Source organism: Mus caroli, unplaced genomic scaffold (genome assembly GCF_978045245.1).
Source record: "Mus caroli unplaced genomic scaffold, Mus_caroli_1 scaffold_4, whole genome shotgun sequence".
NCBI classification, from domain to species: domain Eukaryota; kingdom Metazoa; phylum Chordata; class Mammalia; order Rodentia; family Muridae; genus Mus; species Mus caroli.
The window spans coordinates 78,516,023-78,537,220 of record NW_028227259.1 but is presented as its reverse complement, the minus strand read 5'-3'; the positions used below and the strand labels follow the sequence as shown (position 1 = coordinate 78,537,220).

General features: G+C 44.4%; 1 protein-coding gene across 1 annotated transcript in view; it reads left to right on the top strand.

Annotated features, from left to right (window-relative positions):
* The window catches only part of Kdr (kinase insert domain receptor), a 45,331-nt gene extending 37,442 nt beyond the window's left edge, over positions 1-7,889 (top strand). Inside the window, 4 exon segments of the mRNA XM_021162949.3 lie at positions 3,738-3,837; positions 4,292-4,377; positions 6,079-6,254; positions 6,257-7,889. Coding sequence (XP_021018608.2) covers positions 3,738-3,837; positions 4,292-4,377; positions 6,079-6,254; positions 6,257-6,339 — 445 coding nt within the window. The 3' untranslated portion in view covers positions 6,340-7,889.
* Positions 7,890-21,198: the final 13,309 nt, after the last annotated feature.

The window sequence follows — 21,198 nt, the reverse complement described above, 5'->3', positions numbered from 1 at the left end:
GGTTGGAGACTGACATGAGTCTTACCCACGTTGGGCAGTGCAAAATAGTGTGATTAAAGGTGTAGACAAGAGGATTTGGTAGAACCAGATATGAGGCCTGGGTCTGCCTTTTAGCAGCTGTGTAACAAGTCCCAAATCATCTATCACTCCCCAACCCAACCCCTGCTACACACACACACACACACACACACACACACACACACACACACACACATGGCTGTTTGTGAATCGCTGCTTGGGGAATTTGCATACTATAATGTATTTCTAAGTGTCAGGCACTTGAAGGCACTTCATAGAGGACAGCTCTCAAGAGAGCTGCTTCCCATCCTGCTCTGAGATGAATCCATGTCCTCTGGTCTCTTATTTAGCTGCGTTTTCCCTCCTTCCAAGGAGAGGTTCTCAGAGGGGAAGAGTCTAAAGTCATGAAGTGAAACTTCCATGTATGCAGTTTCCTGGTTCAGGTTTGCCTGCCTTGGGGCTTGATCATTCCTCTGACATGCTACGTTGCCTTCTCCTTAACCAGAGAGCCGTGTGACGACAGCACACTGTCCTCCTCCTCATGTCCTGTGACCAAGCAGAGTTCAGAGCACTTGGCTTGCTGGCTTCATAGAATATTTCGCTAAGCAGATGATGAAGTCAAGTTTGGGTAATAGGAGTGCCAATGTGAACTGGGTCTAAAAAGAGACTGCTAACATTTATCCCCTAGAAGTGTGGACAGACGTGACACCGTGCTTTAAGCCCAGCCAAGCTTGGCTCAGATTTTCTGCCTGTGAGTTTCGAAGGAGACTTCCCAGACTAGGTTCTCTTTTAGCTCTCCGTAAACTGAAAAACAAAACAGACATTGGAAGCGTTTGTTTGCATGGCCTCTCGAGTCCCCTGTGCTGCTTCTTATGGTAATAAAGCCCTCCATCACCTTACAGTGGTCTGAATTAAAGACAGTGCAGACTGGAGGAGTGAGCACACTGCACACAGCAGTGCGGGACTCTCATGTGGCTCAGCTTCTCTGGGGGAAAATCCACTGAGGCTAAGACACCTCTCAGGGCATATTTTATCTGTTTTCACGCTTCCAGCCAAGTAGAAAAGCTGAGTCTCGCTTTGATTCCCCCTCTTATACTTTTCAAGTCCACTGAATTATAAATAGAGTTGGACAGGGACATCACTGTGGGAGACAGCCTCTTGATTTGTGGCCCCTTTAGACTATTTTTAAAATAGTTGTTCAACAGTTATGTTGAGAAGAGGCTGAGGAGTGGGGGTAGGGAGGGCCACTTATGTCTAGACTTAACTTTGTCTCCAACTCCCCACCATGGATCATCCCTGGCCCCAAGTGTGCTTCTCTTAAGAAAGTCTGTATTTACTGGGCTCGTCTCTCTCAGAGGGCCGTGTGTGGACCATCTGTGGTTGCTCTGTCATTTCCTCTGGGAGTTTCACCTTCCATTCCAAGCAGTTTATCAGAGATGTCTTTGCAGTTCTCTCCCAGAGCCCAGGCTTTGAGACACAGTATTTTCCTCATTTTGATTAATTGCTTGTGGTAATTGAATATCTATGATGGACTAATGCCTGGGAGAGCCTGCTGGCTATCTGGCTCTCTCCTGACTTGGCCATCATGCTTGACTCCTTGAAATGGGAGTCTTCTTTCTTCACCTTTCATCTACTCCACACTCGGTACTGACTCCACCCACCGACTCACCCCAGGGTCAAAGCATGAGTGGGAACGGGAACAATGCTATGAATGTAGTAGGTGCTTAATCAAGATTTGAGCGATGAGTCTTTGACTCTCTTCTTTCTTTTCCACCCTGATACTCCAAGAGAGTCGGTGTGGAATGGGATGAGGGAAAAAAGCCCCATGGGGGCTTTAGAACCTGCAAACTTAAGTGTGAATCCTGGTTCTGCCTTTCTCTCACTGAGTATGGGCTTCTTTGTCTCTCAGTGGGAAATAAGAGATCTGTCTGAGAGACTGTGGGGAGCAGATGCAAGGAAAGATGCCAGGAAATACTTGGTCACTTGTGAAGGACCAATTCCATCTTTAAATCATTGGGCAGAGAATGTAAGGATCTGATCTTCTAAGGTAGCTGTGTGATACCCACGCTGCCTCCTGATGCTGCCTGGTTATCACCTCGGATACCTATGGAATCCAGGCACTGCTCCAAACCTTATGCACATTCCTGTTCTTTATTCAGATTCTCCTCTACATAAGTGTGAAGTCTCCTACCAGGCTTCCCTGCCTCTGGTCTTCTCTTCTTTTCACAGCCAACTGTCTAGAAAGCAGATCTGATCATGCCAATCCCATGCCCAAACTTTTTCAGTGGCCCTCACAACTATAGCCTAAGGCTCAAGCTGTATGATTTTGGACAAGTAGGTTTTGGAGAGGTTACTGTGAGATGCTGTGAGGCAGTGTTTGAAGAGCATTCAGCTCAATGTCTGAGTGGTGATAGATTCCCAAAGGTCTTCCTGAACGAGTGACTAGGCATGATGCTAACCAGCTTTGGCAGTCACTGCTTTTAAAGACCAGACTTATCAGGAAGCAGGCTTTGCTTGTTCCCTGCATTGCCTGGACCGTCTCCTTTCCTGTGGACTCTCCCGAGTTGGGGTATCACTGAGAACCTCATTCTCTCCTCTGTGTGGGGAGGAAATGACCTCTTAGGGAAGGGAAGAGATGCTCAGGTTCCATTCTTCAACTCTGACCCAGCATTTATGCGCTGTGCCAGCAGGCTGCTTGTCATGGGACAAGAGTGAAGAATATGTTTATTGTCTGCATGGATGTTTCCTGTACAGGGGGCTTCTCTTATCTCCCATTGGGCTGCTGGAGGCTTTGATAGGATCTCTGGGCTCTCCCAATGTCAAGTGGTAGGGAAGACCAAGCCCCAGGGAGTGGTAATGTGCTGTCTGACAAGTCTCATTCTGTGAAGATCTTCTGGAATTCAAAAGAGGGAGGCAAATGCTGGTTGATAGGGTTTTGCACTTCCTAAGAACAGCAAACTTGACATTTACCGTCCTTGCATGCTGCTGAAGAATAGCTCTTGCCTACAAGCATTTAAAATGGAGCAGCAAAGGCTTGACTCTATTCCTGTACTGAGGGTTAGACTTAAAGCTATGCAAAGTGTCTTGAGACTCTGAAGCCACTGTCCTTTTCTGAAATAAGCAACTACGTGGGCTAAAAGGGTGCCTGGGTAAGACCCAGCCCACCTCCCTCTGTGCCTTAGATCTGTAGTTCACGTAGAAGAAAGAAGCTGACTTGAGATCACTGCCAAGCACAGTATCCAGCATCTAGGGATACCAAAGGTGTTTCCCTTGCCCATGATGGCCTGTGAATACTGAATAATACTGAATACTGTGTAGAACACCTCTCTTTGGAGATGGCTAGAGAAAGGGAAGCATGCCGGAGTACATCAAGAGATCACCTGAGGAATCCCATGTAGTCAGTGCCCTGCTGTTGAGTCAACTGCCCTTGTCTTTAGTTCAGCACTGAGCCCCAGAAGCACAATTCCAAGGCCCAGGTCTCCTTTACCCTTCTCAGTTCTATTATACTTTTAAATGGACTTTCACAGGAAATTAAGCCTTCCATGCGTGCTAGCAGAAAAAATATTCTTTTTGAATTTTGTTTTTCTTCTACCAAAGGATGTTTTGAAGGTTGCTGTTCAACTTGTGGTTGAAAGATAAATGAACTTAGGTATCACTTGAGGCATCCATATCCAAATATACTACCACCCAAATACAAATAAATATTTGTTCTCTTGCAGTCATTATCTCCAGAACAGTAAGCGAAAGAGCCGGCCAGTGAGTGTAAAAACATTTGAAGATATCCCATTGGAGGAACCAGAAGTAAAAGTGATCCCAGATGTAAGTACATCTTTTAAAAATAGTCATAAAGATAATATTTGGGGTGAAATACTAGCTAGATAAATATTAGCCTAAGCACTTGAGTTTTGGAACCTTATTAAGGCTGTCCTTGAGTATATGTGCCGTGGGGGAGGTCGATCTTTAGTTTTGCCATATGAAAGGCACCTGGACCAAGGTTCAGGATAGTCTAACTATGCGTCCAACTTCACTCAAGTGCAAATGTTGTCGATGTGCAGAGAGAAGGAGACGCCAACATCCTGACCTTTCCTCTCTCCTTAGCCCAAGTCTACTTCCTCCAAGCATTTGCTTCCTTTGTGGCTTACACAGTCGCTGGCTGCCATACCCTCTTTGGCACGACATTGAGTCCTATTGTCAGCTAGATGGATTGAGAAAGGAGTTTAAAGTAGCTGGTCATGTGCACACTCACTGTGTCATTTCACTGTCTCCTTAAAAGGACAGCCAGACAGACAGTGGGATGGTCCTTGCATCAGAAGAGCTGAAAACTCTGGAAGACAGGAACAAATTATCTCCATCTTTTGGGTAAGACTCAGCCAACTAAGGAAGAATATTTCAATAGGTATTTTTGGAAGGGCATAATAAAGACATTTCAGTGTAGATGTGGTTTCTCTTCTGGTGCCTTTGGAGGTTGATGACATTAATATTCCAAATTAGCAATTTGATAAAGGAGTAAAATAAACTAAGCCATGAAATTGGTGAGTCTGAAGAAAAATCTGAAGCAAGTTAGAGTATTTGGCCAATTTCTAATGACTACATTTGTGAAGGCTATGGGACTTCTGAGCAGACTGATACAGGCCAGCAGAGTGACCTGTGGCTTCGATGGCCCTGGCCAAACTGCAAAGATGTCAACAGGTACCATGATCCTGAAGAGTGAAGACTTTGCAGACTCTGATGGACTGTCAAACCTGTACTTAAATGGCTTTATCTGTAATTAAGAAAGATGATACTGTAAATAGATACATATTCACTTATTTAATATATTTAAATATGATTCTTTGAATCACTTCCTTTTCAGTTGGGGGAAAACTATTAAATATACTCGTGCCATTCTTCCTTATGGCTCAACAGGTATATGCAGGCTTTGAATAAATGTACCTGATTTAAATATTAAAAAAATCTTTATGAAAATCTATGTTTATAAGAACAGTGGGATAAGAGTAGTTATTTGTTTGCTGGCAGGCTCATTCTAGGTAGGGAAACCCAAGATTTGATGTACACATCAGAGAGCTGCTGTACGAGATGGGGTTCCCCATGGGCTTTTGAGTGATGTCTATACAACAACAACAGTAGCCACAGTAAACTTTGCTGTTTTCTTTAAGGCCCAGCAAGAAGGCATGGGCACCAACCACATGCTTCTTTCATTGACTCAAACAATAGTGACTCAGAGCTATTAGGTGGCCAGGGTCATGCCACTGTTTGAGACACAAACTGGTTTGGTGTGGGAAGTGAAGAGCAGGGTCGGGAGGGGAAACATACTTGTGGTTCTTTGAACTTACATGAAACCGTATCTGAACACAGAGTAAACAGACTCTCTCTGTGGCTTTCATTATGAATAATAAGAAGAATAAGACCCCTTCTAGGGCAAAGCCCGAGCTTTTCGGTCCACACAGCCCACGTTTGTTAGCTTTGACATGACTACTATGTCACTGGAAACATTCTCCAATTGCTGCTGAGTGACTGAACCCCCGATTGTCCAAAGAATGCGGTTTGGATGAGTAAGAAGCAGTTTTTGACATGTCTGGCCTGACTGTACACTAGCTTTTTTTTTCTCTCCCTCTACAAATTTATTAACATCTTTTACAGACCACTTAGCTCCCTAGGTGACTGAACAGGAAAACCACAAATGAATTTTTAGACCATTCCGATATCGTTTAATATCATGAAAGAGACCCTGTGACTCCTATCACTCCTATAGACAAACTTGTCAGTCGTCAAGGCTGTAAAACTCTTCCATTGGTTGGGGGCTCTGCATACCTCAGCAGAACGGCCTTTTATCTCCCCTCAAGCTTGAAAGACTTGGACCCGAATAAGAGGACTTATCTGCGACTACTAGCTCATGTCAGTACCTGAGTGTAGACCTTGTCTGAGGCTGATTAGGGAATGAGAGAGAGGGGCTAGTGTCTCTGGGGGGGATTCTACTCTTGAGCTGGGGCTTTGGTGAGTGTGTAAAGCAAATGAGCCGGCTTCCCTTTTCAATTCATTCGCTTGCTGTTTCTTCTACAGTGGAATGATGCCCAGTAAAAGCAGGGAGTCTGTGGCCTCGGAAGGCTCCAACCAGACCAGTGGCTACCAGTCTGGGTATCACTCAGATGACACAGACACCACCGTGTACTCCAGCGACGAGGCAGGACTTTTAAAGATGGTGGATGCTGCAGTGCACGCTGACTCAGGGACCACACTGCGCTCACCTCCTGTTTAAAAGGAAGTGGTCCTGTCACGGCCCCGCCCCCGACTCCTGGAAATCACGAGAGAGGTGCTGCTTAGATTTTCAAGTGTTGTTCTTTCCACCACCCGGAAGTAGCCACATTTGATTTTCATTTCGGAGGAGGGACCTCAGACTGCAAGGAGCTTGTCCTCAGGGCATTTCCAGAGAAGATGCCCATGACCCAAGAATGTGTTGACTCTGTTCTCTTTTCCATTCATTTAAAAGTCCTATATAATGTGCCCTGCTGTGGTCTCACTACCAGTTAAAGCAAAAGACGTTCAAACAGTGGCTCTGTCCTCCAAGAAGTGACCATACCCAGACAACGGACACCTCTATGAAACTGGATCGAATGGGCAATGCTAGTGCTTTGTGTGTTGAGGATGGGTGAGATGTCCCAGAGCCGAGTCTGTCTACCTTGGAGGCTTTGTGGAGGATGTGGGCTATGAGCCAAGTGTTAAGTGTGGGATGTGGACTGGGAGGAAGGAAGGCGCAAGCTCGCTCGGAGAGCGGTTGGAGCCTGCAGATGCATTGTGCTGGCTCTGGTGGAGGTGGGCTTGTGGCCTGTCAGGAAACGCAAAGGCGGCCGTAGGAGTTTGGTTTTGGAAGGTTTGCGTGCTCTTCACAGTCGGGCTACAGGCGAGTTCCCTGTGGCGTTTCCTACTCCTAATGAGAGTTCCTTCCGGACTCTTACGTGTCTCCTGGCCTGGCCCCAGGAAGGAAATGATGCAGCTTGCTCCTTCCTCATCTCTCAGGCTGTGCCTTAATTCAGAACACCAAAAGAGAGGAACTTCGGCAGAGGCTCCTGTCGGGCTGAAGAACTGTGAGAACAGAACAGAAACTCAGGGTTTCTGCTGGGTTGATACCCACGTGGCTGCCCTGGTGGCAGTGTCTGAGGGTTCTCTGTCAAGTGGTGGCGGTAAAGGCTCAGACTGGTGGTCTTCCTCTATCTCCACTCCTGTCCGGCCCCCAAGTCCTCAGTATTTTAGCTTTGTGGCTTCCTGATGGCAGAAAAATCTTAACTGGTTGGTTCGCTCTCCAGAAAATCACTAGCCAGATTTCGAAATTACTTTTTAGCCAAGGTTATGATAACATCTACTGTATTCTTTAGAATTTTAACCTATAAAACTATGTCTACTGGTTTCTGCCTGTGTGCTTATGTTTTTTCAAAAAAAAAAAAAAAAAAAAGAAACTATACTTTTCATTTGGTACCATAGTGTGAAGAGCTGAGAGCAATGACTGTTAAACATGCTATGGCACATCTATTTATAGTCTGTTATGTAGAACAAATGTAATATATTAAAACTTTATATTATATATAATGAACTTTTTACTACCCACCTTTTGTATCAGTATTATGTAGCACGACAGAGATTACAATGCTCTCAGCAGCCGGTGTTGTTTTGTTCAAAACTTTGAGAAACTCGAAGGAATCCTTTCATGGGGATATGCAGCTATATACCCTACCGTCTCTCTCATCTCAAACGGAGGAGGAGGAGGAGTCAGGTATAATGTGAGTGTGTTCTATGTGTCCTTGTTCTCTGTTCTTAGGAGGAATAATTTCATCAAATGTTTATATGCTTTATAAACCAATAAACGTATTCTGAGTAAAGAGACCCAGTGTTATCATCTTATCACAACAGCTCCATGCCTCATCTTCGTTACAATCATAATTCATACAGAAACACGTCCTTGTCACATCCCGAGCCCATGGGATGTGTAGTTGTGTGGCCTCCCAGTGAACCTCAGATCTCTGGTGTGAGATCCTGGAGCAAGCGGCCAGAGCTGGAGGCCAGGAGCAGATGCAGGGACACTTCACTGTCTAGCTAAAGTCAGAGTGTAAGATCCATTATCGACATTTTGAGGGACTGCTTTTGTCTGAATACAAAGAGCAAAGCAAATCCCTGGTGCTAGCCTGGGTCTCCACCTCTAGCAATGCTGACCATGATTTTCTTGTGTTTGGGAGAGACAGGGTCTTCAGCCTAGGCTGGCCACTATCTGCCTATGTAGCTAAGGATAGCACAGAGCTCCGGTTCTATTCTCTCCAGCTCCACAGTGCAGATTGCAGGCATGCACTACCATGTCTGGACTTCACTGACATGTTTTCTTAAATATAAGAGTTTGAAATGTTTATCTAATCAAATATGGCTATCTTTTTTTTTTTAAAAAAATAGCTTTCAGGGTTTTATTTGCTTTTGTTATTAAGTACTTCCCCTCAAATCTAAAGTAACACCAAAATTTAGGGTTTTTTTTTATTAGATTTTCATCCACCAGAGGTTTCTTTTCATACACAAAGTAAAGCAAGGTCTAAATTTTTTATTTTTTGCAAGCAGACTGTCAGCATGGCAGTTCTACTTATGACGTGTGACTCTTCTCCCTGCAGTCGGAGAAATATCCAGATTTCATTACTCTTTCAACCCTACTATCTTGCTAAGACATTCTCCCCAATGTTATGATGAAAAAAGTAGCTGTGTGTGTGTGTATGTGTGTGTCTGTGTGTGTATGTATGTATGTGTGTGTATGTGTATATGTGTTTATGTGTGTGTGTGTATATGTATGTGTATATGTGTGTATGTGTGTGTATATGTATGTGTGTGTATGTGTATATGTGTTTATGTGTGTGTATATGTGTGTATGTGTGTGTATATGTATGTGTGTGTATGTATATATGTGTTTATGTGTGTGTGTATGTGTGTGTATATGTATGTGTGTGTATGTGTGTGTATGTATGTGTGTGTATGTGTGTATATGTATGTGTGTGTATGTGTGTGTATTTGTGTGTATGTATGTGTATGTATGTGTGTGTATGTGTGTATATGTATGTGTGTGTATGTGTGTGTATTTGTGTGTATGTGTGTGTATGTATGTATGTGTGTGTATGTGTGTGTGTATGTGTGTCTATGTGTGTGTGTATGTGTGTGTATTTGTGTGTATGTGTGTCTATGTGTGTGTGTGTATGTGTGTGTATTTGTGTGTATGTGTGTATGTATATATGTGTGTATGTATGTGTGTGTATTTGTGTGTATGTGTGTGTATGTATGTATGTGTGTGTATGTGTGTGTGTGTGTATGTGTGTGTATGTGTGTGTGTATGTGTGTGTATTTGTGTGTATGTATATATGTGTGTATATATGTGTGTATGTATGTGTGTGTGTGTGTGTGTGTTCGTAACAGCCAGGGACATTGCTGGGACCCATGAACCAGGCCTTGCAGGGAGCTCCTCGCCCTCCCTTTTATCCAGCCTCTTCCACTAAATGAATGGAAAGAGAACCTGGGTTAGTCAGGGTGGGAAGACCCCAGAGGAAACAGAGTTTTCTTCCCTTTCAGAGGAAAAAAAAAAAGGTTTGGCCTCTTGAAAGTGGCTTCTGGCGTCGTTTCTGATGTCAGGAATTTGGATGCAAGCAAAACTCCACACTTTCTGAGGAATGCCTTCCTCACCCTATGCAGAATGATTACAGGTAGGGTGTGGCCTCTGCGAGCTCTCTGTCTTCCACATGTCTGTTAGCTGGGTCTCCTCTCCTCTCCTGCCTCTGCACTGAAGACATGGCAGTAGCTTTTTAGAGTGCTTCTTGCTTGGTCTTAGGTTCAAATTTTTAAGTGGAGGCATTTGGTATGTTGAAGCGCGGCTTTGCCTGTACCCCCCAAGGCTTCTGCTCTCTCTCCTTCATGCCCTTCACTCCATCCTCTTCCTTGTGTCCTCTGTCTGCTCACCTTCCGTTTCTCTGCCCACCACCCCCTTAGTGCCTGCACTCCCCTGGCAGCCAGCTTTCTATTCCACAACATCACAGGAGAGGAGAGAGCTGTGGGGAGGTTTGAGCTTCTGGTCCCTAGTCAGGCCTCCTCCTCAACGAACACTCTTTTGTCCTCTGCAGTGAAAAGAGAGAAGAAAAAAAAAAGCCATAGCGTTATGCTTAGAAGTAGGTAACTTAACTGAGCTCTCCTGTCTCCCTTAGCATCTTCCTCTCTGCCTCTGAGTCGGAGATGCATCCTTGGGCGATAAAATGTTGGCAAACTTAGAAAATCTTTAGAAAAACTGGACACTTTTCCAACACAACTGTCCTCGTTTAGAAGTAGTGGGCCTGTCTGCGTTCTTCATTAGGCAGCAAGCACAGCTCAAAAAGGGCTTAGACTCCATGTTTATAAAATCATGCTAGAGGGATAAGCTAGCTCGGTGGCCAAGAGCTTGTTGCTCTTTCAAAGGACCCAGGTTTGATGACCCAGCACCCAAATATGATAAGCCAGCACTCACACCTGATAACATCAGCTCCAAGAAGCCTGATGGCTTCTGGCCTCCAAGGAAACCTGAAGATACACGCCGTACACTTATATCTACACAGACAAAGACATATACACAGATAGCAGATACAGACACCAAACACACACCGCATGAATACTAACACTAATACTAAAATTAAAATTGTACTTTCAAACAAAGCTTCTCCAAGGGATGGAGGTAGACAAAAATTTGTAAAAAAAAAAAAAATTGACAGCAACTTGAAGCCCAGTCCTGCGGAGCATTGCAGACTCTTCCTACATGTAAAAGAAATTAACAAGGCAAAATAAAATTGTTTACTCCGTTTTGACTGGGATGGAGAAATGTGCTGGAATCTGGCAGGGGAGACAAGAGCTTGGCCCCAGCCAGGTTGGCCTGCAGTCCTGCAGCTGACGTGGAAGACACACCATTTCCAGCCCAGAAGTCTCGCTCAGAGATAAGGGCAGGGAATTAGGAGAAAGTGTTTGAGCCAGGACTACTGATAACACGAAGGCTGCAATAAACTGTCAACAACATCGAGTAGATGTCCTTAGAAGACACTGAGTTACGCCTAAGATTCTTCTCCATAATAGGGAACTTCTAGCTTTTTGGTACCTCAAAAACACCAGCCTCGGCAGTTTCGCTGTTTGTCTATGTTTTAAGTTTAAATATAAAGAAATAAACATACAGTATGTGTCTTAATGTTTTAGGCCAACTTACTTTTATGAGAATGTTCCATCACAGGATGGATGAATTTGTTGATGACAGTGTCTTCTTACACGTCATTTGTGTGGTTTTTCAAATGTTAGACACCTTGCTAAGAAAAAGGGAAAGAGTATCAGATATCTGGGCCTCTTCCCTTTTATTTTTGCCCCAGTTTTATTCTGCCCTTCCCCCCTTTTATAGCAGATATTTTAGGGGACCTCTTATCCATTTTCTGTTACTACAGCGGAATACCACAGACATCATAGTTTATGAAGAAGAGATATTAGCTTATGAGGCAGGGGCTTGGAAGTCTAATATCAAAGTGCTGGCTTCTGCTGAAGGCCTTTTTTGATGCATGATGTGGTCATGCAGGTACATCCCAGGCAAGGCAGAGAGAGTGGGCTAGCAAACACCTCCCTTCTACCTCCTCTTAGCATATTGATGCCACCTGGGAGCCTAAATCTCATGATTTCTTCTAATCCAATTGCCCCCAAAAGTCTCACCTCTAATTATCACCACCATGTGACTTTGTGGAATGCAGTGCTATGTGCTCACCCCTTTAACACATCAACTTTTTTTTAATTAGATATTTTCTTTATTTACATTTCAAATGCTATCCCCTTTCCTAGTTTCCTCAACGAAAATCCCCTATCCCCCTCCCCCTGCTCCCCAACCCACCCACTCCTGCTTCCTGGCCCTGGAATTCCCCTGTACTGGGGCATAGAACCTTCACAGGACCAAGGGCCTCTACTTCCATTGATGGCCAACGAGGACATCCTCTACTACATATGCATCTGTAGCCATGGGTCCCTCCATGTGTTTTCTTTGATTAGTGGTTTAGTCCCAGGGAGTTCTGGGGGTACTGGTTACTTCATATTGTTGTTCCTCCTATAGGGTTGCAGACCCCTTCAGCTCCTTGGGTGCTTTCTCTAGCTTCTTCACTGGGGACCCTGTGCTCCATCCAATGGATGACTGTGAGCATCCACTTCTGTATTTGTCAGGCACTGGCATAACCTCACAGGAAGCAGTTATATCAGGCTCCTGTCAGCAAAATCTTATTGGCATCTGCAGTAGTGTCTGGGTTTGGTGGTTGTTTATGGGATGGATCCCCAGGTGGGGCAGTCTTTGGATGGTCATTCCTTCAGTCTCTGCTCTACACTTTGTCTCTGTAACTCCTTCCATGGGTATTTTGTTCCCCCTTCTAAGAAGGATCGAAGTATCAGTGCTTTGGTCTTCCTTCTTCTTGAGTTTCATGTGTTTTGCAAATTGTATCTTGGGTATTCTGAGTTTCTGGGCTAATGTCTACTTATCAGTGAGTGCATACCATGTGTTAACACATGAACTTTAAGAGTGCCTACTAACCGCAGTAGGGGATGGAACCCAGGAAGATGGGCTGAGTTTTTTTGTTTGAAGAATCATATACAATGTTGGGGTCTGCAGTTGTGTGCAGCTGACAGAACATGAAACACAGACTCACAGCTCAGGAGCGAGCATAGGTGTAACAGGATCATGGTGCTGTGAGTGAGTGTGTGTGTGTGTGTGTGTCTGTCTGTCTGTCTGTCTGTCTGTCTTTAAGCTAAAATATCTTATCCTGATAACAGGAATTGGAGAGAGACACTGCACATCCCACAGAGAAAATATAAGTGAGAAGGAAACCCCAAGGGTAAAGCTAGATAGAAGAGAAGCAGTGAGCACTCATTGTCCCTTCCCTGGTTACCAGGGACGCTGGCCAATAGTAGCATGCTATAGCATGTACCGATGTAGCACCAATAGCAACAACCCTGTAGTATATATTGATGAAAGGCAAGGCTTCTCATAGTTCTCTGAGTTCAGAGAAGGGCTCCAAACTCAGCCCTTAGCATTAAACTTTAAATGAGTAAATTTTGTTGCTTTGCTTACATTCGACTCTAGCTATAAAAAGGCTCACAATGTTTCAGCCATTAGGCACTGAGGAAGCTTTACTAACCCATTAAAGCGACAGCTCCTCATACCAGGTATTTCTACATATGGCTCTGGCAAAATGCCGGGGAAGAAGTAAGTGGAGGCAGGAAGTGTGTTTTGGTTTGATGATATATCTAGCATGAAGGAGAAGGCATAGGAGAGAGAGAGAGAGAGAGAGAGAGAGAGAGAGAGAGAGAGAGAGAGAGAAGAGGTGTTGCTCAGCTTGCATCCTACTTCTGATTCAGTCTTGGACCTCATGGATGCTGCTGCTCACATTCAAGGCGGGTCCCTCTTTAGTTAAGCCTTTCCCAGAGGTTGGTCTCCTAGGCGATTCTAAAGCCCATGAGGCTGAGAAGATTAATCATCACAGTGTCTTAAAGCAAGTCATAAACATCACAGTAGAGATCAGGGAGGGAAGGGCTGGGCACGACACACAGAAGGACCCTCATGAAGGGTTTCCAATAGTAGTTACCAAGGACTGACTTAGAAAACAGACATCCTACAGGCAAGGGTCAACATTGTCTCCTTAGCTGCAAGAGTTAAGGGTTAGGATCCATAGAGAGAACGGCAGCTCTATTCTAGAGTTCCATGTGTGTCTTTATGTCTTATCCTAATGGACTGAGCATAGCCTGCTCACTGGCTCAGTCTCTCTCCATTCACCCATTTCAGACCGAGTTCAGGGTTTTCTATGATGTTGCAATTCACAGTCACCATAGGCACCCAAACTTATTTTAGAGTCAGGAAACAGGAGGTAAGACCCTTTCCACTGGAGGCCGAAAAAACCGACTTTCCTTTTGTCTGATTCACCTTCTGTTGCAAATTTGCACTATACCTGTAAAGCAAGATGACACTGTCCTATATGCACCGGAGAAGAATCTCATGTTGGCAGAGTAGCAACGCAGTAGGAATTGATGTTACAGTAAGACAACACTGTATTTAATATACTGTTTTGCACTCAAAACCTTTTCAGCAGATGAAAATTCAGAATACGGAGAAAATAGGTTCTATGTCTGTCATCAGTTTTGCTAGAAACTCAACCGGAGTGGTTTCGTATAAGAATTTCTCCTTGGTTGTTTCAAAGTATTGTGAGGGAGTGTGCAACATTCCCTATATACATCTGATTCACAAAATGAAATACACTCGTGTATAAATCACTTTGGAAGTCCTTTAAGCAGTAGACACCTGAGGTCAATAGTGAACTTGAATTTTCCTTCCGTTCAAATGTTATAGATCAGACCACATCTGTCCTGTCTGATGTGGCTGGGCAAAATACCTTGAAAATCTGTTCTAAAGAGAGAAAGAGGAAAAAACAACAACAACAAAAAGGATGCTTCTCTTTTTTATTTTTTTATTTTGTCTCTTACCACCCAATTCATTAGCACTCAGCCTGGTGTCTGTGCCTATAGACCTTTGTGCCAGCTAAGAGCTCAGAGGATGAAGATAAAGGGACTGAAATCCATTCCTAAGTAAGATGTTAGAGAATTTGCTAATAATGCTCACATGAAAAGTTACAGCAAAGAATCCAACAAGCTTGTCTAACAAGTGAAGACACCTGCCGTCAGGCCTGCTGACCCTGAATCTCATCCCTGGGGCCACATGTTGGAAGGAGAGAATGGACTCCCACAAACTGACCTCCATACAAATGCTGTGGTACACATGCCCACACACCTGCACACAAAACCAATGACTAACTATATTAACTCAAAGTAGTGATAAACATATTAGAGAACATTTAGACATGATGTAACTGAACTTTGGGGGTAACTGTAGGTTATGGATTTACCCTCATTGTGTTTATTTCATAGATATGTCATCAGGTTGTCACTCAAATGCAGGCAGATGCAAAGGCAGAGCCATGTTGACCACTGGCCATATGCCAGGAATTGAACCTCATGTCTGAGCTCATTAAATTTTGACAATGAACCCTTCCATTAGGTATGCGTATCATCAGGTTACAAGTGAAGATTGGCTGTTAAGGTTCAAACCTCAGTAGGCAAAGCTATGTCAGGAATCCAATCTATAGATGACCTCGGAGACACATGAAGAACCAGGACGGGATTTCTGCTCTTGATGGAAAATGGTAAGCTGACTTGTCCTATAATGATAAATCAACTCACCACATGAAGGGTTTGTGTTCAGGTGTTGAGATGACCCAGTACCATGAAGAATCTTGTTAGTATGCATTGGCTTAAACATAACTGTCTTTAAGTCAGCTCTACCTATAAGATATGTCCCCTGGGGTGTGACTAAGTGTGGGCACTCAGCTCAGTCTTGTAACAAACATGTAACATCCAAGGAAGACCATGTGCTGTTAACTAGATGTGTGGTCTTGAATAAGTTACTTCTAGCCTAAACTTCTTCTGGGTGGGGTTAGGTAACATTCCTGTAAAGCCTGTAGTGCACGACTGATGGGTGGAAGGTATATGATAAGGATAAAGATGTCGTTTATAGGAAAAATGGGGGGAACTGGAGATCATGTTAAGAAGCATAATCTAGACTCAGAGAGATAAGTAGCATGCTTTACTCTTGTCTGCAGGATCTAGGTTTAAAAGCACAACCTAAGACATGAGAGTAGAAGAGGCGCCGTTTGAGCGGAGGAGAGACTGAAGATGGAGGATACATCGTCACATGTAAACATGTAATGACAAATCCATTAATCTGTATGCTAGTTAGGAAGAAGTTAGATATTCTCATATTCCTTTTTCTATGTTTTGTTTCATGTTTTGACTTTACATGTATGAGTGTTTTGTTTGTCTGTCTGTGTACCATGCATGTCCCTGATGCTCTCCTAAGGGCTAGAAGAGAGCATCAGATCCCCTGTCACTGGAGCTGCAGAGGGGTTATGAGCTACCACGTGGGTGCTGAGAACTGAACCCAGGTCCTCTGCAAGAGCAACAAGTGCTCTCAACTACTGAGCCGGTCTCTCCTGCCCCTATTCTTTTGCTCTTTTGATGATGTTGCTGACAGTACAGTTAGGTGCATCTGTATCTTATTAAATAATAGTTCTCAAAGATCGATAGTTCACTTTCCATTGGCTCCCTGCATGAAGCACCTCAGTAGAATCCTCCTCCCCCTCCTCCTCCCTCTCCTCTTCTCCCTCTTCTTCTTCCTCCTCCTCTTCCTCCTTCTCTCTCCTTCCCCTACCTTTCTTCCTTCCTTCCTTCCTTCCTTTCCTCTCTTTCTCTTTTCTTCTCTCCTCTCTGGGGGAATTTGTTCTGAAACCTTACATAGAGTTCTTGTAGCACAAAGAACAATCTAAGGGATCATCCAGGCAGGCTCTCTGTGATAGATTCAGAATTCTGAAGAGCTTTACTGTTCAGGATTTGAAAGCTGGAAAAAAAAAGTTAACCTAATTTCTCTTCATAAAATTTGGATGAAAAATGGTTTACAAACAGCTTTAAACTGGTTAAAAAATTTCAATTTTTTTTAGAAATGAGTCATATCAATTTTTAAAAATCTCTTTGTTAAACAGCCAGTGTACTTTATGAGTAATTAATTCATCAAATTAAATTTATCAATAAGCCCAATTTTTTAAGAGTTATTTATAAGGTTTATGGTAAATTCTATTGAAGATTTCTGTGACTTTTTGCATTTTTATTGTTTATTCCTGAAATTAAGATGTAATTGAATCACTTCCTCCTTCTTTCTCCTCTCTTCAGCCTTCCCTTTCCCTTACCCCTGTATCCCACACTTCTCTCTCTCAAATTCACAGCTTCTACTTATTTCTGTAATTATTACCTTTTAATTGCTACCTTTTTCCCCTCTACACACACACACACACACTCCTAAATTTATACATACAGTCTCAGTCTGTATAATATTGTTCGCATGACTATGATCTCAGGACTGACCACATGGTATTGGATAATCAAGTAGCCCTTCCCTGGGGAAGGCTATTTCTCCACATCTCAGCATATCCTTAGATGCCTGTAGTCATTTTCAAACCACAACACTACGTAACCAGATGGTCATGTGAAGCAAGGCAGGAGTTGTCCTAAGGTCTCCAAGCTGATGAGACCCAGCCACTTGGACTATGACAATTAATAAGTGTAACCACATTAAAGAATTATCAGGTGGTGCAGTAGGTTCAGAGGCAGCAGAATAGCAGGGCCTTGCAAAATGACAAATGACTAAGAAACTTGAAGTCGACTAGGGAAGATTGGAGGGCTGTGCAAGGGCCCCCTTTCAGGACACACAGAGGTTCTATGGAACTCTTCCAGCTTCCTTTTGTCTTCTCAAAGGGCAAAGCCAGATCAGCAGAAACCATGACCGAGGCAGGGCCTGGCTCATCTGTCTCACCATCACACGACCCTTCCTTTGTGCCTTTCGGATGCTCCACTCCCTGGAGAAGAGGTGAGTGTTCAGTAGAGCTGTTGGGCAGGCATTAAGAATAAGGGTTGGATTAAGAGTCCCCCAAGCTGCCTTTGAACACATCCTCTCAGAGGCCAAGAATCTGCCTCGAGGGAGACAGACTGTGTTTGCATCCTGGCTCCGTAGTTTACTAGCTGTGTAATCATGTGCAAATTCTCTTAGCTTCAGTCTCCTCATTCATAAAGTGGAGGTAATAGTAGAGCACACCTCCTAAGGCTGCTGTAAGGATCAAAGCAGGAATACATTTAAAGTGTTTACTACGACCGTGCTGCTTTGCTGCTTTGTACATAAGAACTCAAGGAAAACATCAATGGGAAGGAATGTGCCAAGCCTACCTGTCATTTCTAAAGACTCAATAACCAAGATCTCCATTTCGAGCGGTCAAAGTGTATGCTTGGAAGGGTGCATGGGGTTCTTCTGAGGGCAGGGAAGTCAGGGTTTGTTTTCACAATAGCTGCTTCTCCACATGACGCCCAAGTATACACACAACGCTTGAGTCTTCACAGTGGACTCCAGACTTTGGCTTTGTTTAGGGGTCAGAGTGGGATGGAGACAGGAAGAGGTGCTGAGACATCCTGGCCAAGAACTGGAATCCAGGCTGGGGTGAGCAGGGAAGTGGACCTGTGAGTCACAGCCTGGAAGGCCCCAGTGATGTCGCTCAGTTTCAGACTCTTTACACAGGGAGACATTTCCTGCTCTTTGCACCCCTGCCTCCACCCCAAGAGTTTCTTCAAGAAAGTTGTGTGACTGAATTGTTAGAATCCAAGTGAAGGCATGCTGCCAAGGCCGGGAAACTCCCAAACCTTGAGAAAATATGTGTGAGGTGAACTAGCTCGCCAGCCAATACGGCAAAAAGAAGCTGGTAGCTACAACTCATTTCTTTCTGGGTAGAAAGGTGTAGGTGACTTTGAGCCAGAAAGCCAAAGCCACTTTCTTCCAGCAAAAGAGTCACTAGAATCCTTTCACAGAGCCCCTGGAGAGGCAAAGACTTCACTTTAATTTAGTGAAAGGTATCTTATCTCCCCCCTGCCCCCAGATTTTCATGTTAAAAACTCCATGTTGCATGAAGGTTGGTCTAGGGGGAGCTGGCCACTTGGGGAAGGAGCTGATGTGTGGTCCTCTTGGTCCAGATCCTCTGCCTTTGACAGGTTTATGGAGGACAGAAGGCAGGGAAGTATCCCCCCCCCCCCTTGGCTGTGACCTCTTTCCCTCATTTCAGGTTGGGACCCTGCTTTAAGCCCTCTGGCCTGGAGACTGATTAGGCCCCAGAAGGCTTTCCTGGGGTCATTGGGAACCTGGCCAGGCCTTGGAACATATGGCACCGATAAGAATCTCACTCCCCAAGATAAGAAGCCATTTCAGGGACTCTGAGGAAGCCCGGGTTTGTTTCCATAAAGCTGGACAATGTAAAGTGTAATCCCTACACAGATGTAATTAGCTGTTAAGCATATTAAGTCGTAAGGAAGGGGTACTCCACTGCCTCATAAATTACTGTGAGTCTGCCCAGGGGCACCGAGTGGAGGGCAGGTATCTTTTCCTGCTAGATTGTTAGAATGGCACCTGATGATGGATTAGGCAGCTGAGTTTGCAGTGTTCCAGCAAACACTGAACTTTCAAGGAAGCAGGGACGGGGGCAGCCACAGCTGTGCAGGACCAACAGCACTTGGGTCTTTTGTTTGCGCAGCGAGAGAGGTTTTGGAAGGTTGTATTATGACTAAATACGGCGTGCAACTCGGCGCCTTTTCTGTGGGCTTTGGGGTTTGGCATGATGATGTGGGTTTCCTGGGAGGGCCAGATGTTCCCGGTAAAGAAAACTACCAAGTGGGTGATAAGCAAATCAGCTAAAGGTATCGATTCACAAGCCAGTTAAAGCCGCCAGGAGGCAGAGAGTGTAATGGTGCGCCCTCATCTTTCATGCTTAGAAATGACTTGTATTAATCTGATATAAATAACAGCTACAAAAGCAATCTGTATTGTTAAGAGATGACTCTGTTCTAGGAATAGCACTAAGTATCCAGAAGAGTGCACATACCGAGAACTAAGATGTCATACATCTTGGACATCATTCTATAAGCTTGGTTATTGGCAATGTAAAGATAGGGAAACTGAGATTTAGACAGGTTAATTATCTATCCAAAGTTGGGAGTTTCCAAGTGTTGGTGTGTGTGTGTGTGTGTGTGTGTGTACCATGTAGATGCCCGATGCCCAAGGAGGCCAGAAAATATCTGATCCCCTGTAACCACAATCACAGATGGTTGTTAGCCATAGCGTGGGTGCTGGCAACCAAACTCAGGTCCTCTGCCAGAGCAACAAGTGTTCTTAACTGCTGAGCCATCTCTCCAGCTCTGCTGGGAAACTTTCTGAGAAGACAAAAGAACAGAACTGGTGGGGAGACATACTTATAATTCTATCTTGGGATTTATTTTATGAAGTAGCCTCTGTCCTCTCAGGATAGAATGTGCGTATTTGTGCCTAGGATAAAGCAATGGGCATGGCTGTGGCTCTTTCATACATGTATAAAACAAACTTCAGTGATATCCACAATCCCCCTTCACTCCCAGCCTCTGACCCACTTCCTAACTACAGTTATGATGGGCTAATACAGAGATGGTTATAAGTAAAGCCTGGGGTGTTTTGAGTTAGAACGTCTGAAGGCTCCTCCCTTTGCACGAGTGATCCTGTCCTGCAGTAGAAAGGCCGAGCCGTCAAGCTTGTACGACACAGCGTGTTTCTGGGTAGACGGCCAGCACACTGAGCTAACTGACTTTTTCTCAGTTGACATTTTCTTTCTCTTCTGGGATCCTTCTGGGATCCTTCTGGCATCCCTCAGTCAGAAATCTGTAAACACTAGAAATGACCACCCTTCAAATTCAGCTTGCATGTAGCGCAGTTGAAAACTGGAACGCCATAGCTGTCTTGCAGCGGCCGGTTGGGACTTCTAGCGACTAGCAAGTGACAGAAAACATCAAGAACCCGAATCCTTCTAAGAAGCAGCTTTGATGATTTCCCTTAAATGACAAAAGAGTCTCTCAACAGATACTTAATTAAAAGTTCCTGCTAGGTTCCTGCTGGCCTCTGAGACCTGCTGAGCCCGTGACAATTAGGTCTGAATCATTTGGCTTTGGGTCTGCACAAAGGTGCAGTGTGGCCTGGCCGTCTTCATCTAACACGGTGGTGATGCTGGTGTAGTCCGTGGGAAAACAAGAGACTCTGTAGCCGGCAGAGACCAGACAGGAGTGGGGCAGGCAGTGCCCGACTCAGCCAGACTATGCTGGAAGAAAGGCAGCTTGCTCCATATCTTATCAATTGTCATTTTGTGTGATTTAAGACAGCCCAGCATTAAAAATTTAAAAACATGTGTGTGGGAATGGTATGAGGCAGACATGGACAGAAATCTAAATGCCACGGCACTCATTTCCAGAGCCCTCAAGAGATAGTGTCCCTGTAGAAGCTATATGGAGCACTTAAGGAGAGCCAGCTACTCCGCATTGCCGTAATAGCAACTCCAAAGAGATCTTTAGGTGTTCTGATAAAGGGCCCCCTCTTGCTTACAGGCAGCTTACAGGCTCAGGAACTTTGTAGAGCAAAGAACTCAAAGCAGTGGGAGGCACGGGGATAAACCACTGCAGTTATTAACTCACTGGCTGTTTAAT